Source organism: Taudactylus pleione, unplaced genomic scaffold, assembly GCF_031769625.1.
Source record: "Taudactylus pleione unplaced genomic scaffold, aTauple2 ptg000871l, whole genome shotgun sequence".
In the NCBI taxonomy this organism is placed as follows: domain Eukaryota; kingdom Metazoa; phylum Chordata; class Amphibia; order Anura; family Myobatrachidae; genus Taudactylus; species Taudactylus pleione.
This window is the reverse complement of record NW_028285273.1, coordinates 526,727-551,175: the sequence shown is the minus strand read 5'-3', so window position 1 is coordinate 551,175 and position 24,449 is coordinate 526,727. Positions and strand designations below refer to the sequence as shown.

Genomic DNA, 24,449 nt, shown 5'->3' with positions numbered 1-24,449 from the left:
GGGGCCCTGCCTTTACCCGGATCTGGGTCGGCTGTCTTTGACGGCGTGGCTCTTGAGACAGCCGTCTTGAGGTCTAGGGGTTTCTCCAGTTCAGTGATTGGTACCATGCTTAGGGCACGCAAGCCTTCCTCCGCGCGGATTTACCACAGGGTGTGGCGCACTTATTTTCAATGGTGTGAATCCAGAAACTATGATCCGCAGGTGTTCCGGGTTTCCAGAATCTTGGAATTTCTTCAATCGGGTTTGGACCTCGGCTTACGCCTGGCCTCTCTGAAGGTTCATGTGTCTGCTTTGTCCGTGTGGTTTCAGCGACGGATTGCTACACTGCCAGATGTTTACACCTTTTTCCAAGGTGTTCTCAGGATCCAGCCTCCCTTCGTGCCTCCGGTGGCTCCGTGGGACTTGACGGTGGTACTGAGGGTCTTGCAGGGTCCTCCTTTTGAGCCGCTTGAGTCGGTGGAGCTCAAGTGGCTGACGTTTAAGACCATTTTTCTCCTGGCAATTGCTTCGGCCAGGAGGGTTTCAGAATTGGGGGCGCTTTCCTGTCGCCCTCCTTTTCTGATTTTTCACCAGGACAGGGCAGTGCTCCGCACGCGTCCTGAGTTTTTGCCCAAAGTGGTTTCAAAGTTCCACATTAATCAGGAACTTGTTGTGCCAGCTTTTCAGTCACCTGATCTTTCGGCTGGTGAGGCTTCCTTGGATGTGGTCCGGGCACTTAGAATCTATGTGGACCGGACTGCTTCGGTTAGGAAGTCGGATTCTTTGTTTGTCCTCTTTGGTTTTCACAAGAGGGGTTGGCCTGCCAACAAGCAAACGATAGCCCGTTGGCTTCGTTCAGTTATTTGTGAGGCTTATGCGCAGGAGGGTTTACCTGTGCCAGCCTCTGTTAAGGCTCATTCCACTCGTTCTGTGGGTCCCTCTTGGGCTGCTAGACGTGGCGCCTCCGCTGTTCAGCTCTGTAAGGCGGCTACTTGGTCTTCAATTCAGACGTTTTTGAGGTTTTATGCGTTTGACACCTTCGCCTCTCAGGATGCATCCTTTGGGCGCCGGGTACTCCTTTCAGCACAGGAGCGTCCCCGCCCTTAGTTGAACTGCTTTGGGACATCCCCAAGGTCAACCCTGTGGACCCCCTATGGACCCTGAAGTAGAAAACAAGAGATATGGTAAGAACTTACCTTTATTATCTCTGTTTCTACGAAGTCCATAGGGTCCACAGGGCGCCCGCCCTGACGCACCTGGCTTCAAATGGGCTGTGTGGCTGGTCACCGGTTTTCCGTCTCCCATTTCTGTGAGTATGGTTTCTTGTGTGTTCCAGTCTTCCTTCTCTCTGTTTAGTCTCCTCCTCCGGCCTTAGCTGCTTACCAACTGAGGTGCCTGTGGCCGGGGCGGGGTATAGAGGAGGACGGACCCAAGTGCATCCTGGGAGCAGCAAAGCTTTAACTGCGTGGTGCCCGTGGATCCAGATCCAGCTATACCCCAAGGTCAACCCTGTGGACCCTATGGACTTCGTAGAAACAGAGATAACAAAGGTAAGTTCTTACCATATCTCTTGTTATTTCTGGGAGTCTCCCTGATAATCAGGGAGAGTTGGCAAGTATGATGTAGCCCTGTCCTCACTGACAAATCTCTTATCTCCTGATATACTCTGTGCTGCTGGAGGACCCTGCTACTTCCACTATATAACTCTGTCTGTGGCTTCCTGCTGCCTCCATTCCCCTCCTCACATCATGTCACTGTCCCTGTCACATGCAGCTCTGTCCTCACTGACACATCACACATCTCCTGATATACTCTGTGCTGCCTCCATTCCCCTCCTCCCATCATGTCACTGCCCCTGTCACATGCAGCTCTGTCCTCACTGAGACATCACACATCTCCTGATATACTCTGTGCTGCCTCCATTCCCCTCCTCCCATCATGTCACTGCCCCTGTCACATACAGCTCTGTCCTCACTGACACATCACACATCTCCTGATATACTCTGTGCTGCCTCCATTCCCCTCCTCCCATCATGTCACTGCCCCTGTCACATGTAGCTCTGTCCTCACTGAGACATCACACATCTCCTGATATACTCTGTGCTGCCTCCATTCCCCTCCTCCCATCATGTCACTGCCCCTGTCACATACAGCTCTGTCCTCACTGACACATCACACATCTCCTGATATACTCTGTGCTGCCTCCATTCCCCTCCTCACATCATGTCACTGTCCCTGTCACATGCAGCTCTGTCCTCACTGACACATCACACATCTCCTGATATACTCTGTGCTGCCTCCATTCCCCTCCTCCCATCATGTCACTGCCCCTGTCACATGCAGCTCTGTCCTCACTGACACATCACACATCTCCTGATATACTCTGTGCTGCCTCCATTCCCCTCCTCCCATCATGTCACTGCCCCTGTCACATGCAGCTCTGTCCTCACTGACACATCACACATCTCCTGATATACTCTGTGCTGCCTCCATTCCCCTCCTCCCATCATGTCACTGCCCCTGTCACATACAGCTCTGTCCTCACTGACACATCACACATCTCCTGATATACTCTGTGCTGCCTCCATTCCCCTCCTCCCATCATGTCACTGTCCCTGTCACATGTAGCTCTGTCCTCCCTGAGACCATTACATGAATGGACAGGTCTGCTTTTCAACTGCTGCGATCACCATTCCAATGAAACGGCTGGCTGCGGGTTGTATTATCCTCCAATTAAACTGGGATTATTTGTCTATTGGGGCATACACACTAGGCCAGGCATGTCAGACATGCAGCCCGAATAAACATTTTGTGCGGCCCGACAGTGTGGGCCCAAATGTATATAATATGCGGCCCACACTCCTGCCACGATCGGAGCTCAGCTGTGTTTACTTTATTTAAAACTGGCAACGCAGGCCTCTGATGGCTTCAAATGCCAGCGTTCCCAGTGATGCAGTCATGACGTCACCTGCGTCTCCCACGGTGAGAGGAGCCTGCACCCGCCTCACTGGATCTAATTAGATCCAGTCAGCGGCACAGTCTATGCAGGACGGTGGCAGTGATGACAGCGTGGACTGGAGCGGTGCCCAGCAGCTATCGTGAAGAAAGGTAAGTACTGCACAGGTGAGTGGGGCCTGTTCTATACTGGGAGGGGGCACAATATAAGGGGAACTACTGGCGGCACAACATTGGGGGCACTGCATAAATGGCACAACTTCAGGGGGCATTGCATAAGAGGGTCTAATACGGGGGAATTGCATAAGGGGCACTACTACAGGGGGCACTGCATTAGTCTTATTAATAACCTTTTAAAATTGCAAATTACTTTTTTTTTTGCAGCCCGCACACTCTTAGACCTTGAATATTCGGGGCCGGTTGGTATTTTGAGTTTGACATACCTGCACTAGACGATAAAAGTGAACGATATGAACAATATTGTCCAATGATATATCGTCCAGTGTGTGTGCACCACACGACCAACGATGCGCACTCCCGCGAGTCGTTAACGATGTTAGCTGTCATGCAAACATGCAGGCCGATCTGATATTGTCAGAAAGAGCCTGTCCGGGGATGTGGCAGGATGACGTCACTGAACGATATAGTTAATGATATCGTTCAGTTTGTACACCCAATATCGCTCATACAGCACATCGTCTAGTGTGTATGAGCCTTAAGTCCAAATGTGTATTACATTGTTCCCTAAAGTGGGGTGAGCTAGTTCTCTTTAGCATAGCACCTGGATGTGTCTGCTTCCTGCCATGACTGGCCGTGTTATATGGTCTAGTGACCAATGTTTGCATGTGTGCCCCCCTCACACTAAGCTGCCACTGCACAGGCTTACAGTGTGCTTGTGTTCAGTGTGTGCATGAGAGGGGGTAGGGCTGGAAGAGAGCACAACATTACCCCCCCCCCCCCCCTCCCCTCCTCCAGCAGCACAGAGTGTATCAGGAGATGTTGCTGTTTTGAGAAGGGGATATTGACATTTCCCATAATTACAATAAGTATAATCGCTGCATTATCGCAGGCTACCCCTGTGGACCAATCCTTCAATTATGTATGTGCATCAGGAACCCCTAAGATTAATAACTATAGCAGGATGTGCCATGAGACCCATCTGTAGTGTAAGTATTATTGGCTGGGTGCTGAATACAGTACATATACATTAGAGGGAAAGGGTGCTGTGATGGATAACTCAGATGGTGGGTCTATAGATTCAAATTGTTATTTTATCAGTAGAAGCTGTAGCTGACTTGTCAGTAGAGGGCAGTGTTGATTTGTTTTTGTGTGTAGACAGTGTGGAAGAGAGAACTACATTAGTTTGATAGCGCTTTAATGGCCAGCTCCTGTATATGCAGAGATTGTGCAAGCTTTCAGGAAACCGGTGGTCATTTTCTATGGATGAGTGGGGGCTGCCATGGCATGTAAATGAACTGTATAATAGTGCATTGGTCTGCCTATTGTACTTCTTGGACAATTATACTGCCCCATTCATTTACCAAAATTGTACTGATTAACAGTCTGTCCCGTCTCCTACATGCATGTATTGCTCTCGTCCCAACGGCGCCTGCTGCTATGGAGACGGGGCAGCACCTAGCCCTGCAGCTGCAGGAGAGAAGGAGGCTCTGCCAGGCTGCTGGGAACGGGGCAAGTATGGGGGAGGGTTCGGGGGGGATTTGCTGCAGGACGGAACGGCAGAGTAATATGGGGGCCTATTAAGGGGTTTTTTTTTTTGTTTTGTTTTTTCATAAAATTATGTAGAAACATCAGTTCATTATATTATGTGTAGGAGATTACAGACCGCAGTCTCCATTATTATCAATAAGGTCTACGGTCTGACCCCTATGTACCAAACCAAGAGTTTGGCACATTTTGTTTATGCCATCCTCAGACGGTGTAATGTGCTGTACGTCTATGGAGGCATAGTCACATGTTGGGGGGGGAATCTCCTGCAACCCTCCTTCTGCATTCGCAGTGTCAGATTCCCCCGAGGAGTTTTTCGATAAAGTGAGAGAATCCTCCGATATCCTGGGGATGTCACTCGCAGGGACATCCATTATCGTTACTGTTGTCCCTTAGTGCTTAGATGGGGTATATTTTGTTTCAAAAGAATGTCCTGCTGCGATGAGGACTAGTAATAATTGCCACAGGAGACCCGTCAGGCATTCGGCCGCAGCAGCGATTACACTGCATGATATGGCTGACCAATTATCGGATCACTCGGGCATATTGGAGGAGGTTTCATGCCCCCGACTGACTCATCATCAGTTGCAGACATACACTGTGCAGTTATCCGCCCGATGCGGCGATAATCTGCTGCTAGGACCAATAATTGCAGGATGTATGCCTGGCCTTAAGGCCCCCATACATCAGCAATCTGAAAACCACAATTGAACAATTTGAAGATTTATTGCCCAATCTTAGGATTTCCCAATCGAGCAATCTGCACCCATTCACTACAGATCTTTTTCAGTGATTTGCAGATCGATTGCAGAAAACACAGATCTGGCAATCTTGAAAGGCCCATCATTTTGTTAGAAACTGTCTGCAAATCTGCTGATCATGTCCATACACTAGCAATCTACAGCCCCAATCGATCTGTGAAATCCAACAGGTTGGACAATCTGATTAAACAAGTCCAATCCCTTTTTGGTTGCAATCTGTGAAGCCCATACATTGCAGATTTTTATACTCAATCGATTGCAAATTGCACGATTGCTGCAATCCATCTCTGATGTATGGGGGCCTTTAGGCACAGTGATTTGTAATCTTGGATGTGTGATTTCCTGCTGTGGAGATGTTAATGCAGAAACACGAGGGTGGAGGAGCATAGAAAATCACCTTACTGTTTTTGTGTGTGTGCGAGCGCGTCTTTCTTTTACCATTAAAGTTGATGACAGTCGATCATTTCCGTGTACTACACCAATCCTCCCAGCAGAGGGCGATCAGAGGTATAAAACCTCGCTGTCTCCTGTTGCGATAGCAGATGAGGAAGTTATAATAACATTGTAGAATGTAGATTTTTATTAAACCGAAGTTAATCTAATGACTCACTAGTGAAGAATATCTCGGCGTAACTAAGAGGGCTGTAAAGTAATTGTATGGGATAATATATGAAAGTTTGACACTTGTTTTATTCATTGTATAGGATTTTTGTCTATTAAATTGCACTTTCACATACCCATGGCTGTTACGGCGGATAATTTATGCAGTCAGGCGAGACAGAGCTGCAGCTTATTGCAGCAGTGGCGGAGAGCCGAAGTTAAACATACATGATACTTAGAAGGCTGCACAATACAATTAGTAGGATGGTCGCAGTGTCCCCTAAGCCGCAGCATGATCGGGGGGCGGGGAAGGCATGACGACGGCCGGCGTTACAGAAAAAGGAGACTTTCCGGGCCCCATTTACCGGGTGTGCTGCAGCCAGCAAGGATGTAGCTTCACTGGCCCCGGAGGCATGAAAACACGCTGAGTAACCTGAGTGTTACTGAGATGACCGATGTTTATGCAGATGATCACAGGTTGTGTCTTCGGGTGCAGCTGTGGATCAGAGAAGCCGGCAGTAAGATTCTTTCTACCACAGATGCCTCCTGCTTTTACATATATCCGCACAGCAGCTGCGTCCGTCTATGACTCATGGCGCCTATAGTCCTACTCGTGTGTGTGTGTGTGTGTGTGTGTGTGTACCATGTCATTCAGTTCTATGTTCCCCCTGTGTTTAAAACTTGTGTTTCTCAGGGTGCCATACACAGGACTCAACAGAAGTGTCACCAGATGCACAGATTTTATCTCCAAAAAGTGTTGTGCCCCCATATCCCAAATATTTGTATACTTTATACAGCACGCTTAAAGGCGCAGTATGTTAGGAGTGCGGGCTGCTACCGCTGACACAGGTACAAAAAAGATTCCAACTAAAGAGAAAAAGATTGTCTCGTAGTGCACATACATAAGTTGTAGAACATAACTTTTATTTCTCGTATACATATTTAAAAAAAAAAACCCAATATAAAATCAGACGGGGATGCAGTCTGGACACCGGCAGGCGCTATACCTCCCGCCGATATCCCGGCGTGGAAATCCCGACACACCGAACGAAGGGAAGCTGGGTGACTTAGTTCTAACTACGGGGGGAGGGTTAGGTTTAGGCACCACTAAGGGAGGGGTAGGGTAGGGGGAGGGTTAGTGTCCTTACCAGCCCCAGTTGGGATTTGCCTCCTTCGGTCTTCTGCTGTCTGTATATGATCCGGCGACTATTCTGCCGCCGGTATTACATACCAATTCCATCAGACGGATATAGAGAATGAGTGATAGAAAAAATATAGAAGTGATTAAAAATGTCTGTGCACTTGTACCTGCCTCCCAGTTATTATTTTTAAGTAACTTCTTATATGTAGAGAGGAGGAGAATATGTTCCCTATATATGATGTATTTTTGTGTACAGGGGTCCGAGTAGATTATTAAAGTGTTAAAAATTACTTTCTCCCCCTAATACGGGAAATCTCCTTTAGAATTGGTACAGCGGTATCTGTGCTTTGTTACTACACCAGCAGAGAACTAAGCAGCACAAGAAATAATCATTTCTACCTATTCAATTTATTCTCTGTTCAAGGGAAATCTATGTAAATAATAAGGATGTTGTAAACCATAAATAATTGAGACATATACAACTTATTTTACTTTTCCATCATTATCTCCCTTACCATTATGAAGCAGAGTAACACATCTGGTCAATATCCATCTTTTCGTACACTGGACTCAAACAGTCAACCTCATACGCCAGTCAGACACCTAACACACATGGGGGTCAATCCTATTAGATGCGAGCAGTTTTAACGACAAACCGGTACTGCAAATTGCATTTGAATCCAATTTCAAACTCTCATTCCATTATTTTAGGGGAATTTACATGTGTGCTTCATACATATACATACATATATAAAATTTATATATTTCACACTGAGCAGGGGAAGTGGGAAATTCTTTATTTCAAGCTAAAAATGTCAGGTGATTTTCTGTAAAAAGGGTTTCATGATGTGGGACAGGTATGTGGAGGTGTAAATGATGGGGGACAGGTACGGGGAGGTGTAAAGGATGGGGGACAGGTACGGGGAGGTGTAAAGGATGGGGGACAGGTACGGGGAGGTGTAAAGGATGAGAGAGGGGGTTTTGAACTTGTAGATGTAAGCTAAAGTGTGTTTTATCTATTTATTAATATATATTAAGATAAATCTGTGAGAAATTAAAGACTTCCTAAAGTGTCATCTCTCTAACTAAACACTGTTGGGTGGCTGGACTGGGTATGTGATTGTGAAAGGGAGTATTCTTGGGAAGGGGGTTTAGGCTGACCAGTACCTGGATAGGTCATTACAAGCGGTGAGGTCAGGAGATGCTGACCACTCCTCTGTCACTGCTAAGGCATCTGCTGTCCTGGGAACTGCTCCATAAACTACAGCTGTGCATGAAATACATCAATAAGGACCAATGGTGGGAATGGGTGAGAGGTGTCGGTAAGATCCTTGTGCATTTCACAGTAGATGTAGTTAGTGTTCCGGTGGATGAGAATGCCGGCTAATGAAATCCTGGCATCAGAAGCCTGACCCGGGACTAAAGATACTGACGCCAGTCTAGATCCTGATGCCACAATCTCGACAGCCGCCATCCCGATGAAAGGTACTCTGGGGCGTCTTAGCTGTTATAGGGGGGGTGTTTAGGTTAAGGCACCACGGATTGAGTTAAGCTTTGAGAGGGGGGGAGGTTCACAAGCTGTAGCTGTGTCCTCGCTGCTTGTACAAACCCTAATGTGCTTTAGGTCAACTCTATGCGTACTGAAGGATCTCTATATACCACCGAGGACTCTCTCCATTCTAGGTGCTGTATTGTTTCTTCAGTGTGTGTACGTTTTATACTTCAAGTACCTTTTTTATTGTAAACGAGTATATGCGGTAATAACCTGTTACTGCACCTGCAATAAACTGTACAATGTTCCTGAAAAGAACACGTGGGTTTGGGAAGGATAGACAGGGAGACCTGGTCATTTACATATGGAACAATCTGCACTGTACTTGGCTTTGTTTCAGCAGGTGAATAAAGCTCCTATGCAGTGACCTAATACTCTGAGTGCAGAGTGACTCATTAGTGTACTGTACTTCTGTGCAGGGTAGAAGGAGTCCTGCATCTCATTACCAGTTGATAAGAGAGGATTGGTTTCATAGGAGCCATAGGTGACCTGAGGTCATTACGTACATGCCAGTCCCTCAGCGCCCTTGGCGGGACGCTGGTGTCCGCGCCTCCATACGCAGCCCTTCTGGCAATTTTTAGCTGGTTTAGGCAGCATCTGATCCGGACTGACAGACCGGTGGTGATCATTATCTGATGGGTTGTGCTGGATTTATTTTCCTAGTATCCTGAATGAATAGACATCATTTAAAATACAGTATTTATTGTATGGGTGTTTTTTATTTATGTTTTAAAAAGAAAATATTTAGGAAGTTACAGTATATGGTCCATTCATAACAGCAGTCAGCTGATGCTGTTTGAAATAAATGATCTTAATGGTGCATACACACGATCAGATTTTTTCTTCAGATATGGACGATAACGATTTAAAAATCGTTCAGTCGTTCATATCTGAAGGAAAATCGTTCATATCTGACATGCCTGAACGATGGACGATCAACGATGCGCGTTCCCGTTTGTCAGATAACGATATCTGACATCTGATGGGTTTGCAGTCAGACTTGGACGATTCCATTCATTTTAATGCAGTCAAAAATCGTTCAAATCGTTCAAAACTTTGGTCAAATCGTCCAAATCGTTCAAATCGTTTAATCGTTCAGTCGTTCATCTGACAAATCTAACAAGTCTGACAAATCTGACCGTGTGTACGCTCCATTATACTGTAAGTACAGAATAGCTGCCTGGGTGTGCATGTATCTCCAGGCCACATTACCCAGGGGTTAGAAAAGACTGATGGCTTAGCCCTAAATACGTAGTTTACTTCTTGGTAGTAATTGTGGCACCATCTACTGATGAACAGGTCAGATGTAGGCAGCATCCCCGGGTATTGGCACGTTTTCCATTATCGGTCCAGTTCACCAAATACCTGTCTGCTTCCTTTTGTAGTGAATATATTCACCTGGATGACCCAACAATATGGCGTCCTCCACTGTATATAGTTAGCGGGCTCACATAGCATTGGCGCTATTCCTACTTCCGTTCATTTGTTTCCTAGTGATTAAGAGAAAACAAGAACTTGGCCATAATAATGTTAGATATTTCTTTGCTGATATTTCTGCCTTTGTTTTCTGGGGGTAATTTTATCATAGAAGTAAACCGGATGTATGGAAGACGGGCGGTGCTACGAGCATCATCTGCCGGGCTATGGTTTTGTAACTCTGCTCAGTACATTTGGTTTTTAACCACTGTGCCAGCAGATACCTTCCCTTAGGGCAGGGATGGGGAACCTCCTGCCCAGAGGCCTTATAAGGCCCCTCTGTATCATTTGGTCTGGCCCTCAGAGCTTTTATCTGCTAGCCTGATTTGGCTAGCAGGGTGCCTAGAATGGTACCCTGCAGCCAGAATCTATGCAGCAGTAGCGTTCCCGCTAGGCTGTTTTAGCGGGGCGCGGCGCCCTGCCCTCCTTCTGGAGGGCAAAAATCACCCTGCCCTCACAGCCTGCGGGAGCCGTTCTCACCCGCGGGACGCAGTGTCCCGCAGGTGGAGAAACATGCGGTGACCCGGTCACCGCCGGAGAATAGACGCCGGGCGCATGCGCCCGGCATCTATTCTCCCTGTCTGCAGGGCTTGGGGGCTGCCCGGCGTGTCCGTAAGTGCCGGGCACGCCCCCAAGAGTGACGAAAAGGGGACGCGTCTTATAGACATGCCCCCTTTTCCGATGACCACGCCCCCTTCTCGGCCGCCCTCTCTAGCTCCGGCGCCCTGCCTCCCGCTGGAGCTAGAGGGAACACTACAGCAGTGCTACTTGGAGCATCCTTACAGCTCCCCAGAACATCCTCAGGATTCTTCGGGCATTGCTGTAATCACTGGCGATTGTGGCCCCGCCCCCATGTGACGTCATGCGGAGGGGGCGTGGCCTAAACCAGACCCGCAAATAATGTTATATATATCAAATTGGCCCTCGGCAGAAAAAAGGTTCCCCACCCCTGCCTTAGGGTATACAGTATAAGAGCGTACAGTCAGTGCATGCGGCTGTTATGTAACTGGGGTGTATTACACGCTGTATTGACGCGGCCTGTCAGTGTGGAGGTGTGGCTGAGAACAGTATGCTTGTCATGTAGCTTTTATCATTGCTGCAATGTGTTATATTGAATTGATAAATAACATTAGACATGAGTTCCTAGCATTCCTCCAGACCAGTGATACTTGCATGTTGTAGGCACAGATGTTACAGTAGACTATGGAACTAGTGATCTCTGCGAGGCCTAGGGCGCTGGCCTTATTGGTGCAATAATCAGCCGTGTTCAGCTATTTCTACTTTCTTTGTGTGTGTGTGTGTGTGTGTGTGTGTGTGTGTGTGTGTGTGTGTGCGCGCGCGCCCTGTATAATTTCTGGATGTACTGTTAATGCGGTTTAGCCAATGCAATGTGAGGCCGGGTACACATTAGGTATTTTATTGGACGATATGTCGTTTTGAGGCGAATTGGAACGACATATCATCCACATCACATAGTGTGTACGTCCGGTCACGTGTTTCATTCATCACATTGTCTCCTTTCATGTGCTGCGCGTCAGATTGGAAGATGTCGTGAGCGATGTGGTGTATGCCGTGCAGTGTGTACGCTCTACCGGAAGACTACGAGTTATATTGGTCCAATCTTTCCTCTGAAGACGTCACCCTGAACTGCCAGTGATCTTTTAAAGATGGTTGTATTGTGTGTGTACAGGAACAACGATAAATCGTCTGCGACCCAACAATACGATATATGGAGCCGTCGTTTGGAGGATTGCATAGCATGTACGCACTATATCGTTTGTTCTGGGATGAAGGAAAATTGGAACGACCATCGGGATGTGTACCCGACCTTAGTGTGGTTGCTAAAGGCAGAACATGTAGACTCTACACAGATTTACATAAAGCGCCGATATCTGCTGCATCGTATGGTCTTTGCGCTGAGCGTTGAATATGCCAAAGGTCTAGATCCCCCTGTTGTGAAGGATTATTATATGTAGCATATCTGGAGGAGTAGTTAATGGGGTCACAGGGGGTGCCCAGCTTGAATGTATTGTGTGTGTGTGTGTGTGTGTGTGTGTAGGGGGGGGACAGGACAAGGGCAGTGTACTGTAGGTGCACTATAGTATGCTGTGTATTTCTCGTGCAATCATTTACTAGGCATTGTAAGGTGTGATGTTGTTACCTGCTAATGGGACTGATTCAGGCCTTTCGAGGTGGGGGAGGCATGTTGCCCCTGTTTGAGACGTGCCAGTGTCTGCGCCTTCTGCCGCAGCTTCACTTGCCCCAGCCTGAGGGTTTACTCAGACGAATACAGACCGTGAAAGCGGGACCTCACGATCCTTATGACTTTTTGGGTTTTAAGCAGGAGATGTCAGAAAAGTTACTTTAAGCCGAAGTGAGCGCAAGTAATCCCATGCAGTGGATCACTGAAGCTGAGACTCCTCCTGCTGCTGCATAGCATACAACTCTGAATCGGGCCCAATGTGAATAAGTCCTCCCCCTAATCCTGTTTTAAGCACAATTTTACACCCATTTGTAAAGTCCTTTTTTAAGCTGATCTTGCTTGGACAGTCAGTTGATACACAGGAGGCTGCACCTTCTAATCTCTTCTGGTTCTTTCAGGTCGTCACCTGCAGCGCCCGGCGATGGCGCTAACAGTAACAGGCGCCTCCAGCAGACGCAAGCTCAGGTCAATGAGGTGAGCCGCTCGTGTATGTGATCACCATTGTAATAACCGTTAACCCCTCTCCTACCAGTAGGGTTGCCACCTCACCCCTTTAATAAGGGGCACATGAATTACGGAGATTCTGTGGCTGGCTGACTTCAAGTCTCCGTTTCATCTAGTTTTATTTCAGCCACAGGACCTGTGTAATTCATGTGTCCCTTTTATTAAAGGGATGATCTGTCAGGTCTACCTGCCGTCACACATTGGCACAGCAGCGTCCTTTTCCAGACGCTTCCTTCATCATTTACATGTAATAGATCACGATGGTTGAGCACTGGCCGCCATGCTGGGGTTAATCTGTCTGACGTGTATTCATTCAGCGGATTTGCTTTGCCAGGCTGGGACGGGCATTGTCACGCTGCAAGCCTCACCACAGCAGTGTTCACAGACCTACTTCTGAGCAGGCTCTTTATCTCGCCTAATAAACGCGCAGGTTTGTCAGATCGGGCACGCAGCGAATTGGTTTCTAGAACGCACTTATTTTTGGAAAATCCTTTGTCCAAATGCTTATTTATTTTTAGCTCTGAATGAGATGAAACAAATCCATTTTCAGTCTTTAAAGTTTATTTTCACTTTTTTCTTTTTTAATGTCCTGTCCCTCGAATGACTATTTTCCTTTCCGCACGCTGTGCTGCAGATGAGCGTATTGATTTGGGTGGGTGGTGTGCGTTTTTAAAGAATGGATAGCCCCATTCATAATTTTAACGGTGGGTTTGTTTTTTTGTTTTGTTTTTCTGTTCCATTCATTTATTTTATTTTTTTTCTGACAGTCATTCATATGTATTGCTGCTTACAATGGGTGGAAGGCCCGTTCAAATCTCCATGACTCCTGCTTTCTGCTTTAGTAGAAATTTGGGCAAAGCGATTGAACTTGTGAGCCGAAGAGGCCATTAGTCCATCTCTATTAACCCTTTCTGTGCCACAAAGCAAAAAAATAAATTTCAAAAAGTGGGAAAAAAAAAAAGTTTGCTTTATAGTGTTCATTCTAGCACCCTGCACCTGTCACAACCCTTTTCCTACCTGAGGTGTTGCTCTATGCTCTGGTGCTTCTAGCACACTCTGGTCTGCATCTCAGCAGTTTGTTGCATCAGCTCAGTGTGCTAGAAGCACCAGAGCAGAGTGACACAACAGGCAGGAAAGAGCAACTTTGCGGGTTGTGACAGGTGCAGGGTGCTAGAATGAACACTGCTTTACACTAATGTACGTTGGACTTCACAACGCAACATGACCCCTAGATCACAAAACCTTCACACAGACAGCTAATGGTACATAAGGCCGTCTGATAGAGGGAGGAGAACCGTTTTTATGGGGGATTTTTATTTTATCCCCCCCTCCGTGATAAATATTTGAAGAACCCTACATTGTAATTGCAATTTGTGCAGTAGTGTTACATTGATCAATACTGCATGAGTGTGCTTTATGTCATTCAGATAATGTGTTTTATGATATTCTGTACACGCATGTAATGTTAGGTAGTGGACATCATGAGAGTCAACGTGGACAAAGTCCTGGAGAGAGATCAGAAATTGTCCGACCTGGACGATCGGGCCGATGCGTTGCAGGCCGGAGCTTCGCAGTTTGAGACCAGCGCTGCCAAGCTGAAGAGGAAATACTGGTGGAAGAACTGCAAGGTGAGGAGAGCTCTGCCCAGGCTTCTCAGTTCATATAAAAGTGATTATTAATGAGGGAATCTGCAAATGTACAATATATTCTCCGCAACATTAGTGTTGGTTATGATGTCTGCAGTGTAACTGTTCACCCATCAATTAAAATTGCAGTAATTGACATTAGAATTATCATCAGTTAATTCAGAGACCGTCGATGGCTTAGTGAGATGACCCATACAAAATGATAGTATAATAAATACACTTTCCAAAGTGACATCACATACACACAACCACACACAGTGACATCACATACACATAACCACACACAGTGACATCACATACACATAACCACACAAAGTGGGCAGGCTCAGCATTTTGTGACGGTCACAGTGACTGATGACACTGCAGGAATAGGAGGGCTCAATCTTGGTGGTGGGCTATGGCATATGAGGGACAAATGACCCAACAGGAAGTGGGCAGGCTCTGTCTTGGTGGTGGTTTATTGCACGAGTGACTGATGAAGGCACAGGAAGTGGGCAGGCTTGGTCTTGCTGGTAGTTTATGGCACAAGCAACCGATGACACCACACAAAGTGGGCAGGCTCTGTCTTGGTGGTGGTTTATGGCACAAGTAACCGATGAAACCACAGGAAGTGTGCAGGCCTGGTCTTGGTAGTGGTTTATGGCACGAGTGACTGTTGAAAGCACAGGAAGTGGGCAGGCCTGGTCTTGGTAGTGGTCTATGGCACGCGTGACTGATGAAACCACAGGAAGTGGGCAGGTTTGGTCTTGGTGGTGGTTTACGGCACAAGTAACCGATGAAACCACAGGAAGTGTGCAGGCCTGGTCTTGGTAGTGGTTTATGGCACGAGTGACTGCTGAAACCACAGGAAGTGTGCAGGCCTGGTCTTGGTAGTGGTTTATGGCACGAGTGACTGATGAAACCACAGGAAGTGGGCAGGCCTGGTCTTGGTAGTGGTTTATGGCACGAGTGACTGATGAAACCACAGGAAGTGGGCAGGCCTGGTCTTGGTGGTGGTTTATGGCACGAGTGACTGATGAAACCACAGGAAGTGTGCAGGCCTGGTCTTGGTAGTGGTTTATGGCACGAGTGACTGATGAAACCACAGGAAGTGGGCAGGCTTGGTCTTGGTGGCGATCTCTGCCACATAAATAAGTGAACAGATGACATCACCTGAAAACATTGAAATTCTCAATCTGTTGTAGATCAGGGGCTGCATGTTGGTAGGGATCTAGTTCATAGCTGGGACACTATAGGACATCAATAAAAGTGTTGCTGATGTCTCACTAGCTCTAAATTAAGTGATGAAGTAATGTATCCATGCACAGTACAATATACCGTAGCTAGCCTCAGCAGTAATCCTCTTTTCTTCTCTTCCTAGATGTGGGCAATACTAATAGCGGTAATTGTGGTAATAATTATCATTATTATTGGTGAGTATCTTCCTGTCACTACATGCTGCTTTATGTATGTATATCTGTAACGGGTTTGTGTCTGCACTGAATTGATTAGTCGGGGGGGATAAAATGGTGAAATGGTGTCTTATGTTTGACCATCTCTAGCGCAGGCTAAATATCTAGGGTCTGATTCTGACCCGGACAGATCCCGAGGAGATCTGCAAATTGCGTATGCGCCGTAGCATTTAATCACAGACTGCACTTGCACCGCACCATACATTTGCGCACGGACGGAGAATGCAAGTGCGGACGGATTGATCCATGCGTTGACGTAAATGGGTGGTAACTGGGCGGTGACCATGCTATCGCAAGGAACTGAGCGGTCTCGTGGGAGTGTCGTAGGCATTAATGCCGATGTCCGTGCTTGTACGTAGCGTGCGAGATGGGGTTCCCGATTTCATATTGATCTCTTGCCCCTGGCATGGAGTGGGTCGGTGAATCCCTATACTAATGGTGACTGCTGCAGGCGGAAAAACAGAGGGCGGGCCTGCTTTCCGCATGCAGGCGCACGGTTACTCGCCATACGCTGGCGGATACACTCATCGCCGTACGGTTGTAAGTGGGCTGCCGTGAGCGCATGAAAATGCGGCCGGGTTGTGTCCAACTCCGAATTGGGTCCCTAGTCCTTTCCCCATAGGTGCTCGAGCAGGTGTAAGCAACCTGGGGTGTGAGAATAAGCTGGGTATAGTAGTTCGACAACGACTGAAGGATCACAGGTTGCCGGATTCTGTGTTCGGGGCTTGGCGTTCCTTTTCTTGTGGGTTTTTCATTTCATTGCATTAAATATAAACTGATTGCTGAGAGTGTTCTCTGACAACCCATTGTATGCTGTTCTACCACTGGCTGATGTGGTGCCTTGTAGTTGAATAGTTCCCCAAAGTCTTAAGCTGCATACACACGTAAAGATTTTCTGTCCAACCATCCAACTAGTTGATTGGTTGGAATGAAAATCTGGTAAGGTATGGGAGTAACTGATGATCAGCAATTTGCTCCTAAATGCCAGAAAACTGATGGAAATGGTCGTCAGACAAGTTTGTTAAATGTTTGATCTAAACAATTTGTTCAAACAACATTTTTTTTGTCCATTTTCTGGCATTTGGGAGCAAATTGCTGATTGTCATTTGCTTTCATACCTTACCAGGTTTTCATTCCAACCAATCAACTAGTTGGATGGTTGAACAGAAAATCTTTACGTGTGTATGCAGCTTTAGGATGGCCAAATGGTCAGCAAATATCGGCCTGTTCATCCAATTATCGGCTGGTTAGGCCCATCGTCATACGGCCACACCCGAGCACCAATTGTCTGTCTGTCGGGCATGAAAAATCTTTCAGCCTACCGAACAGATGTGATAATTAGTGCTCCGATGTACTCTCCATCAGACAAACCATTATCTTATTCTACGACAGTGTTTCCCATCTCCAGTCCTCAGCGACCACTAACAGTGCATGTTTTCCAGATCTCCTAGTTGGTGAGATACTGAGGGGATATGTAAAACGTGCACTGTTAGGGGTCTCGAAGCACTGGGGGTTTGCAGTTTCCGATAAATGGTGTGTCTGTCTGGTGAGTTTGATCTGACAATGTATGGTCAGCATTACATATACATAATTATAGTGCTCTGGGCAATAGGCAAGGATATGATAGCTTCTATAAAAAATCCATTACCAACTGCCTACTAATGGCTTCAGGTGGCTTCAAGCCTCAATTGCTTTGTGTTCTAAAACGTTCGCTGATCTGATAGACATCCGTTTGGTACTGCTGGCAAATCCGGCTAGCTGGTAACCACATCTGACCTTGCATTGGTGGTGGTTGTTCATTGGGTTTTATGTCTGATAAATGGGAGACCAGCTGTGCTTGGGGCTTTATATTTCCCTCTGTCTTTTTTGTATATATTGAACTCTTTTGTCCTTAATGTTTTGTAGTGTGGTCTACGACAGGCTGAAGATGGATGTCGCCTGAAGCTGAGCAGTGATGAGCGAGTGTACTCTTTATCTTCTCTTGTCCTTTTAGTAGTTTAGGGCTCGTTTTTCTCTTGTTTGGTGTATAAGTGCCTTTACTGAGATATTTTGAACACTTATGATTTTACTTTTTTTTTTTTTTTTTTTTATGTAACAAACCACATTTGCACAGTCCTGAATATAACATTAGCGACTTTATTACTTTTTAAGTTCACCCTTTTCTGGGTCTGTAAAGATTTTCTGTATACATTGAGACTTACATCGTGCAATTGTACTACTGTATAGGCGCCTATGAATTCTTATGAGACTAATCAGGCTTAATGCGAGCCTGCCTTTTTTTCCTAAAAGATTTAACAAGGCTGCTATTCATACTAAAATAACATTCAGATGGTAAAATCTCAGAACATTCCAAAAATCTGCCCCTCGTTGCCTTGACTCTCCTTGATTTGATCGTTGCAAAATAGACTTAAGTTCTTAAATTGTAGGTTTTGTCCCTTTCTGGCTAGATATAATACCAAACGTCAAATGCCTTTTCACAATGGGCACGTTGGTCCGGTTTTTGCTCAGTAACTAGGCCAGGTTTTCCGCCCTTCTTCAGAAGAGTTGTCGTTAATGTAGGTTATTTAAAATGTAAAACACTGGTTGCTCACAACCTAGTGCATGATGCTGCCTTACTATGAGCTGATGAAATAACATGGGTTCTGTAACGTAGGGGGTCTATGTACTAAGTCTCGGAGAGAGACAAAGTGGATGGTGATAAAGTACCAACCAGTCTGCTCCTAACTGACCGTTTTCCAACACGGGCTGTAAAGTGACAGCAGCTGATTGGTTGGTACTTTATCCCCGTCCACTTTCTCACTCGCCAAGGTTTAGTACATAGGCTCCATAATAACTGTCGCAACACTTGCCAAGATCTGCACACTCGCCTTGTATAGGATGTTATGTACCAAAGTCCACTAAACACACACGATTACACACGCTCACTTTTTTTAATAGTTTTATATAAACTAACTTGAAGAGTGTGTAGTTTTTTATATATATTTTTTTTTTGCCCTTTTAAGCTGCATTTAACATTAGCACCTTGTGAATATGGGCTTGTTTGTTGCCAAATACATGTTCTTTATACAAGTACAAGGTCCATTGCTTTAGAAGGCTGATGCTGAAAGCAGATTACTCCTATTTAAAGCCATTTCTTTTTAAAACGCACAAAACTTTTTTTCCTGTGTAAATACAAAGTACCCCTTTATTCCCACCGTTCCTTTCGGGCATGGCGTAACTCTGGCTAATACAAGTGCCTTCACTGCCCAAACGTCCTATCGAAAATCTGCTCAGGCTCAAATGACGGATCCAACTAAAACTGAGAACAGAATAGTTTATGAAGGCGTTGTGTGATTGATGCAGCGATGTTCCCCCCCTATGAGTCATGAGCCGTTCATCCCATCTACAGGGGTCTCTGCATTCTCTAAAAGGTCCCATTCCACCTTCTGTTGAGGTCAGACTCTATGGTGACAAATAGTGACACCTTCCATGTCCCGTTAAGTGTATCTTCCTAGCGTCAGAAAGTGGTACTGTTCTAAATGGTCTGTCCCCTATTGGCTTAGCAGTGTTACTGAAAGTTCCCCCCCCCCCATAAAAAAAGTTAACTCCTTTGTCAGCCAAGACTTTCAATATTCAATATCATCTGTCCATAATATTATTTACTGCGGTTTGATTCAGGATTCTAAACCTAATGATAGTGTAACAGTAAATGTTCTGCACAATTCCACACGATGGGGTGTTTATCTGACCGCACCATTGCTGGAAATAGTGACTAATGCAGAAGTGAACGGCTCCTGTTGCCATCCTCAGTAACGGTCATGCTGGCTTGTCGTTTTACTTGTATCCAAGGCTACCTGCAAAGGCAGATTATTTAGCTGTTTGCTGCTTTTAGCTAATGGTGCTTGGACCAGTGCCTTCCTCTGAAACCATTATCAACCATTTCATAAATACATCTTTTTTTTTTTTCAGACAAAATATTGCAACTTCTCAATTGTTTTAGAAAGTGGGTTTTCTGCCATAAGTGCCTTGCACCAATAAGTGCCTGTAACTGCTCTTCTACTTGTGAATATTTAGTTGCCAAAGAAAAGGGGTGCGCTGGTTTTATCAATCTTATTTTGGCAGGTGTGTATAGCAGAATACACTTACTGAGCACGTATACACACCATTGAGCTCACACAGTGTATTATCTTCTAAGAGGTAGGAGGTCTCACCATGTGCTGGAGGGCGTTTAAACATGATTTTAGATTTAAGTGACTTCAGTGTCTCAGCCTTCTTTACAAGGTTCAGTGGTGACTAATTAGTACATCAGATTAATTCTTCATATCCTAGCTCTAGAGGGCTATATTTACGAAGCCAGCCGCCACTTCTCGGCGGGTTGGAGCTGAAAATTTTAAGCAGAACTGAGTGTAAACCCAGCGTAACGTACACTGAATATTAGTGCCGCTTTAAATCTTCAGCTCCAACCCGCCAAGAAGCTACGGTTTGCCGCTTCGTAAATATAGTTAGAGACTTGGTATCGGTTTTCGGGGAGGTGGGGTGGCTTAGGAAACTCTTATTTGGCATAGGCAACACCTGCCTATAAGTTGAACTAAAAGGGCTCCCAATCTTTGTTATAGTCGGAGCACCCACTTCGATCTCCTTTTGGTGGTTTTAGAAAGTTAATGTGGTGATAAAGCTGCTGGTAGAACCTTTAATCTGTGATTTTTGATACCCTTTTTTTTTTCATGAATGCAGGTCATTTCCTGTTTGCATATTTTATGTCTAAATTGTTGTTGTTGACTAACCTGCTTTTTGTTGTAATAAAGTCATTTCTGCAGTTATTGGTGTGTTCCCTGCTTACTTTCATATTCCAGTGTGTGTTTATAATGCTATTATTAATCTATAATGGGACATGAATCTCAGTTGTTACTCCGCACAATGGCTGATTTTGTTCTTGGCACAAAGGAGGTTCTAAGTGTTTACAGCGTCGCAGCTCAGACGGCGGTCGCCTCTGACACTGTATTCACATGGGTGTATTATTCTTTGTACACTAGAGGTGTCCGCTAGACTGCAGTACACAAACGTGCACCTAAGTGAGTGGCGTGTGCAGATGTGGGGCTTTTTTGGGGGTTGGGGGAGGAGAGTTACCAAGCCTTCTAAAGAGGACAAGAAGCCACTTAGATTCTAGATGTCGTATCTAGTAAATTCCATAAAATGACATCTGGGATCTGATTGGTTATCCACTTGATGAATTGCCCCATTAGTGTTGCAGGGCAAGGATCCTCCTCCATCTCCACGTCCCCCCTCCCCTGTACCCACCCTTGTTGCACATGTATCCCTTTTCCATGGTTTAACTAAAAAAAATAAAACAAACAAAAGGAGAAAAAAACAAAACCATTGGAACGAGATGATAAACGCAGGTCCGGAGTTAAGTTATATCGGGCTGCTCCTATTGGATGAAGTTAGGCCCTGATTCAGAGCCGGACGCTCTGACCAGAGCGCTCGCTCTGAATCAGGGCCCACCTCCATAAATATGGAGCGTCCTCCTGGACGCTCGTATAGCTGTGGGTCACCACCCACGGCCTATACGAGCGTGCAGGATGATGGTCGCGATGGTCTTGACCATCGCCAGTGCGAGCAGAAGCCTGCGGTTGAGTTTCTCAACCGCAAGGCCAGGAGTGATTTTGGCTCTATCAGCCAAAATCACTCCCACTGACATCAGTGGGGCCGGCTTCTGACGGTAGGCGTTCCCACGCCCCCCGGCACGCCCACCAAAGGGAGCGTGCTGTCAATCAACATCGACAGCACGCCCCCTTTGATCAGACACAACGAGCGAAGGAAAGTCCTTCGCTCGTCGCGTCTCGCGCATGCGCACGACGGAGCTCCCTCCGTCGTGCGCATGCGCAGTGCACACCATCGACCCACTTGCGAGCGGACAGCCGCTCGCGAGTGGGTCTGAATCAGGCCCTTAATGCGGGGCACGGTCTGTGTATTATTGTGGATTCCCTATAGTGTCGCTCACAGCTATCTATGGATTACGTAAAGTCTCTGATAACAAAGGGGTGTGTATAAATTTAGAAATGAAAAGGAAAATCCCTACTGCTGTATGTAATTCTCTCGTCTTTTGCATCAGTATATCTCAGGCTCTAACCGTCGCGTTCTGTTCTCAGTGTGATCTTATGCAGCACAGGATAAATAGATGACTGACCATCATTCTTTCATAACGGAGCTTTCTTGCTTCTCCCCTCTTGACACTAAGCGCTACCAATAGCATTTGTTTGCTTAAAATACGAGGGCTGATTGAAAAGTACTGAGACTGATATATTTTTTTTTTTATTCAGAATTAGAGAGAACCCCACAGGACCTGAACATTTTTTCTTTTTCAAAGTAGCGTCCTTCATATTCAAAAGGATGGGTACCTTCACATTTAATACATTTTTTGCAGAGTTTCAACAACGATTCAAAGACGTGCAGTAGACGGTTCTGTGACATCACCTTTAGCGTTGCAGCTGTGACATTTTCACTTCATCTGTTGAGAACTCTGCGTAGTTTTTTTTTTTTTTTGTTCTTGGTTGGGAATCCCTAGAAATCACAGGGTGCTGAGTCCGGGCTATATGGAGGGTGTGCCAGTGCTGTCCCATTAATTTCAGTCAGTGCTGCCTGTGCAACAGCAGCAATCATGTGGTCGGGCATTGTTTTTGGAGCAAAAACCACTGTTTCTTCTTCCTCCACTATGGGCACAGGGATCACTTTGGGTATAGCCTGGAGAGGGAGAGTCTGGCCACCAAATAGTTACTGATTTTATTCCCAGCAGCCCTCTGGCTCCCTCTCCACCATACCCAGCCAACAGTTTTAGTTTAATGCCGAGCAGGAGTGGGCACCATTTTGTGGGTGCTGCTTTTTAGTGGCCCCCTGTTATTTTTTATTTTATTTATTCTACAAACATTTTCTATAACATAGAGTGGGCAGTGCAGGGCGTCCATTGCCGCTATAACGACCCTAGCCCCGGTGGCGGCAGCATGGGCGACTGGGTTGGTGACTTCTGCCATGGGTCTCTGGGAGGGAACATTACACCACTGCTCCCAGAGCCCGCAGCCAGACACTGACGGGGGCAGGTATGAGCCGTTCCCTGCTTGCAAGGAGCCACATGCTCGTTGCTTAACACCGCCGGTGTGGAGACCACCGGTGGTGCTGGTAATGTTGGTCTTGGATGTCCCCAATCCATACACTAGACCACCAGGGCACCGACCAACAGGACACTGCTGTCAGCGATGAGGACTATGCCCGTGGGGTCCACACCAGAGGGGGGGAGTAGGGATTTTCCTCTTAGCCCATCCCCCCTGCACCTGGGCGAGCTCGCTCATAGCGGACAGCCTGTCCCAGTGTGTTCTCCATCTCCAGCTCTCACTTGAGCTAGTCTGGTATACATGTAACGCCTTCCTGCTCTATTTAGGGCTGGTTTGTTGATCTCTATTATTGCTCTTTGGTTCTGTACCTTGAATGTTGTTGTGTGCAGCATTCCTTAGGTACTTTATATTTATGTCCTAATAATTTGTGGATATATATATATATATATATATATATATATATAATGAGGCAGGGAGTGATCGCTAGGGCCTCTCATAACCATGTTACCGAGATACTGTTCTGGCTCCAGAGTTCCCGAAGCTCTCATATTGCTAGCTCCAACAGTACAGTGGAAGTTTCCACTTTTTTTTTTTTTCCCCATCTTTCCTCCCCCTGTTCATGCTCCACAAATCGCAGTTGAAAGGGAGCACGGTGTTCCACGTGGCTTGGCTTGGCCATGGCGGACGTAGTATGCAGCTCTTTCCGCCTCTTAAGGTGCATACACACGTAACTATTTTGTAACCAACGATTTTCTGTCAAGATTTTCCCTTCAAAAAATCGTTCACTTCTTCAAGTGTAATGAATGATTTTTACAACGATGAATAAAAATGTTCCTTCCCTTAATGAAAATCGTTATGATGGACGATGAACTACAAACGGGAGCGCGCTTGAGCGATTGTTCATCGTTATAACTCAGAAACTGTACGATTTTTTTTTTGTAACGATAACGACGTCGTTAACTACAAATCGTTCAAAAAATCGTTACGTGTGTATGCACCTTTTTGTCTGTGCTTAATGGGCCTTTCTCGAAGGTCTGTTTTTGGTCTCAGACCGAACTTCCACCTCGCTTTGCCGAAGTCGCTCTTTATCACCTGTCCTAAAAAGATCGTTTCTACTTCAGGGTCCATAGGGTATCCACAGGATACCTTGGGGTATAGGTGATGACATCAGGCACCATAGAGTTAAGTTTTCAGCCTCCCAGGATGCACTAGGGTCCCCCTCCTATACCCCGAGCCAAGGCATCTCAGTTTCGTTGGTGCCCGGCTCGGAGTCGGATGCACCTGTTTAGAGGGGGCTAAGGATAGCCCCTGAAGTTTTCTACAAGGCAGCTGTGGCTGCACATCTGGAGGTACAGCATGGACAGTCATTCT

At 46.2% G+C, this 24,449-nt stretch overlaps 1 protein-coding gene across 1 annotated transcript; it reads left to right on the top strand.

The window, feature by feature from the left end:
* The first annotated feature begins 12,392 nt into the window (after window positions 1-12,392).
* VAMP3 (vesicle associated membrane protein 3) lies at window positions 12,393-20,792 on the top strand. The gene is made up of 5 exons (XM_088458917.1): window positions 12,393-12,538; window positions 12,740-12,866; window positions 14,366-14,524; window positions 15,903-15,954; window positions 17,899-20,792. The coding sequence occupies exons 1-5, from the start codon at window positions 12,393-12,395 to the stop codon at window positions 17,916-17,918; spliced, it is 504 nt and encodes a 167-aa protein (XP_088315043.1). The 3' UTR covers window positions 17,919-20,792.
* Window positions 20,793-24,449: the final 3,657 nt, after the last annotated feature.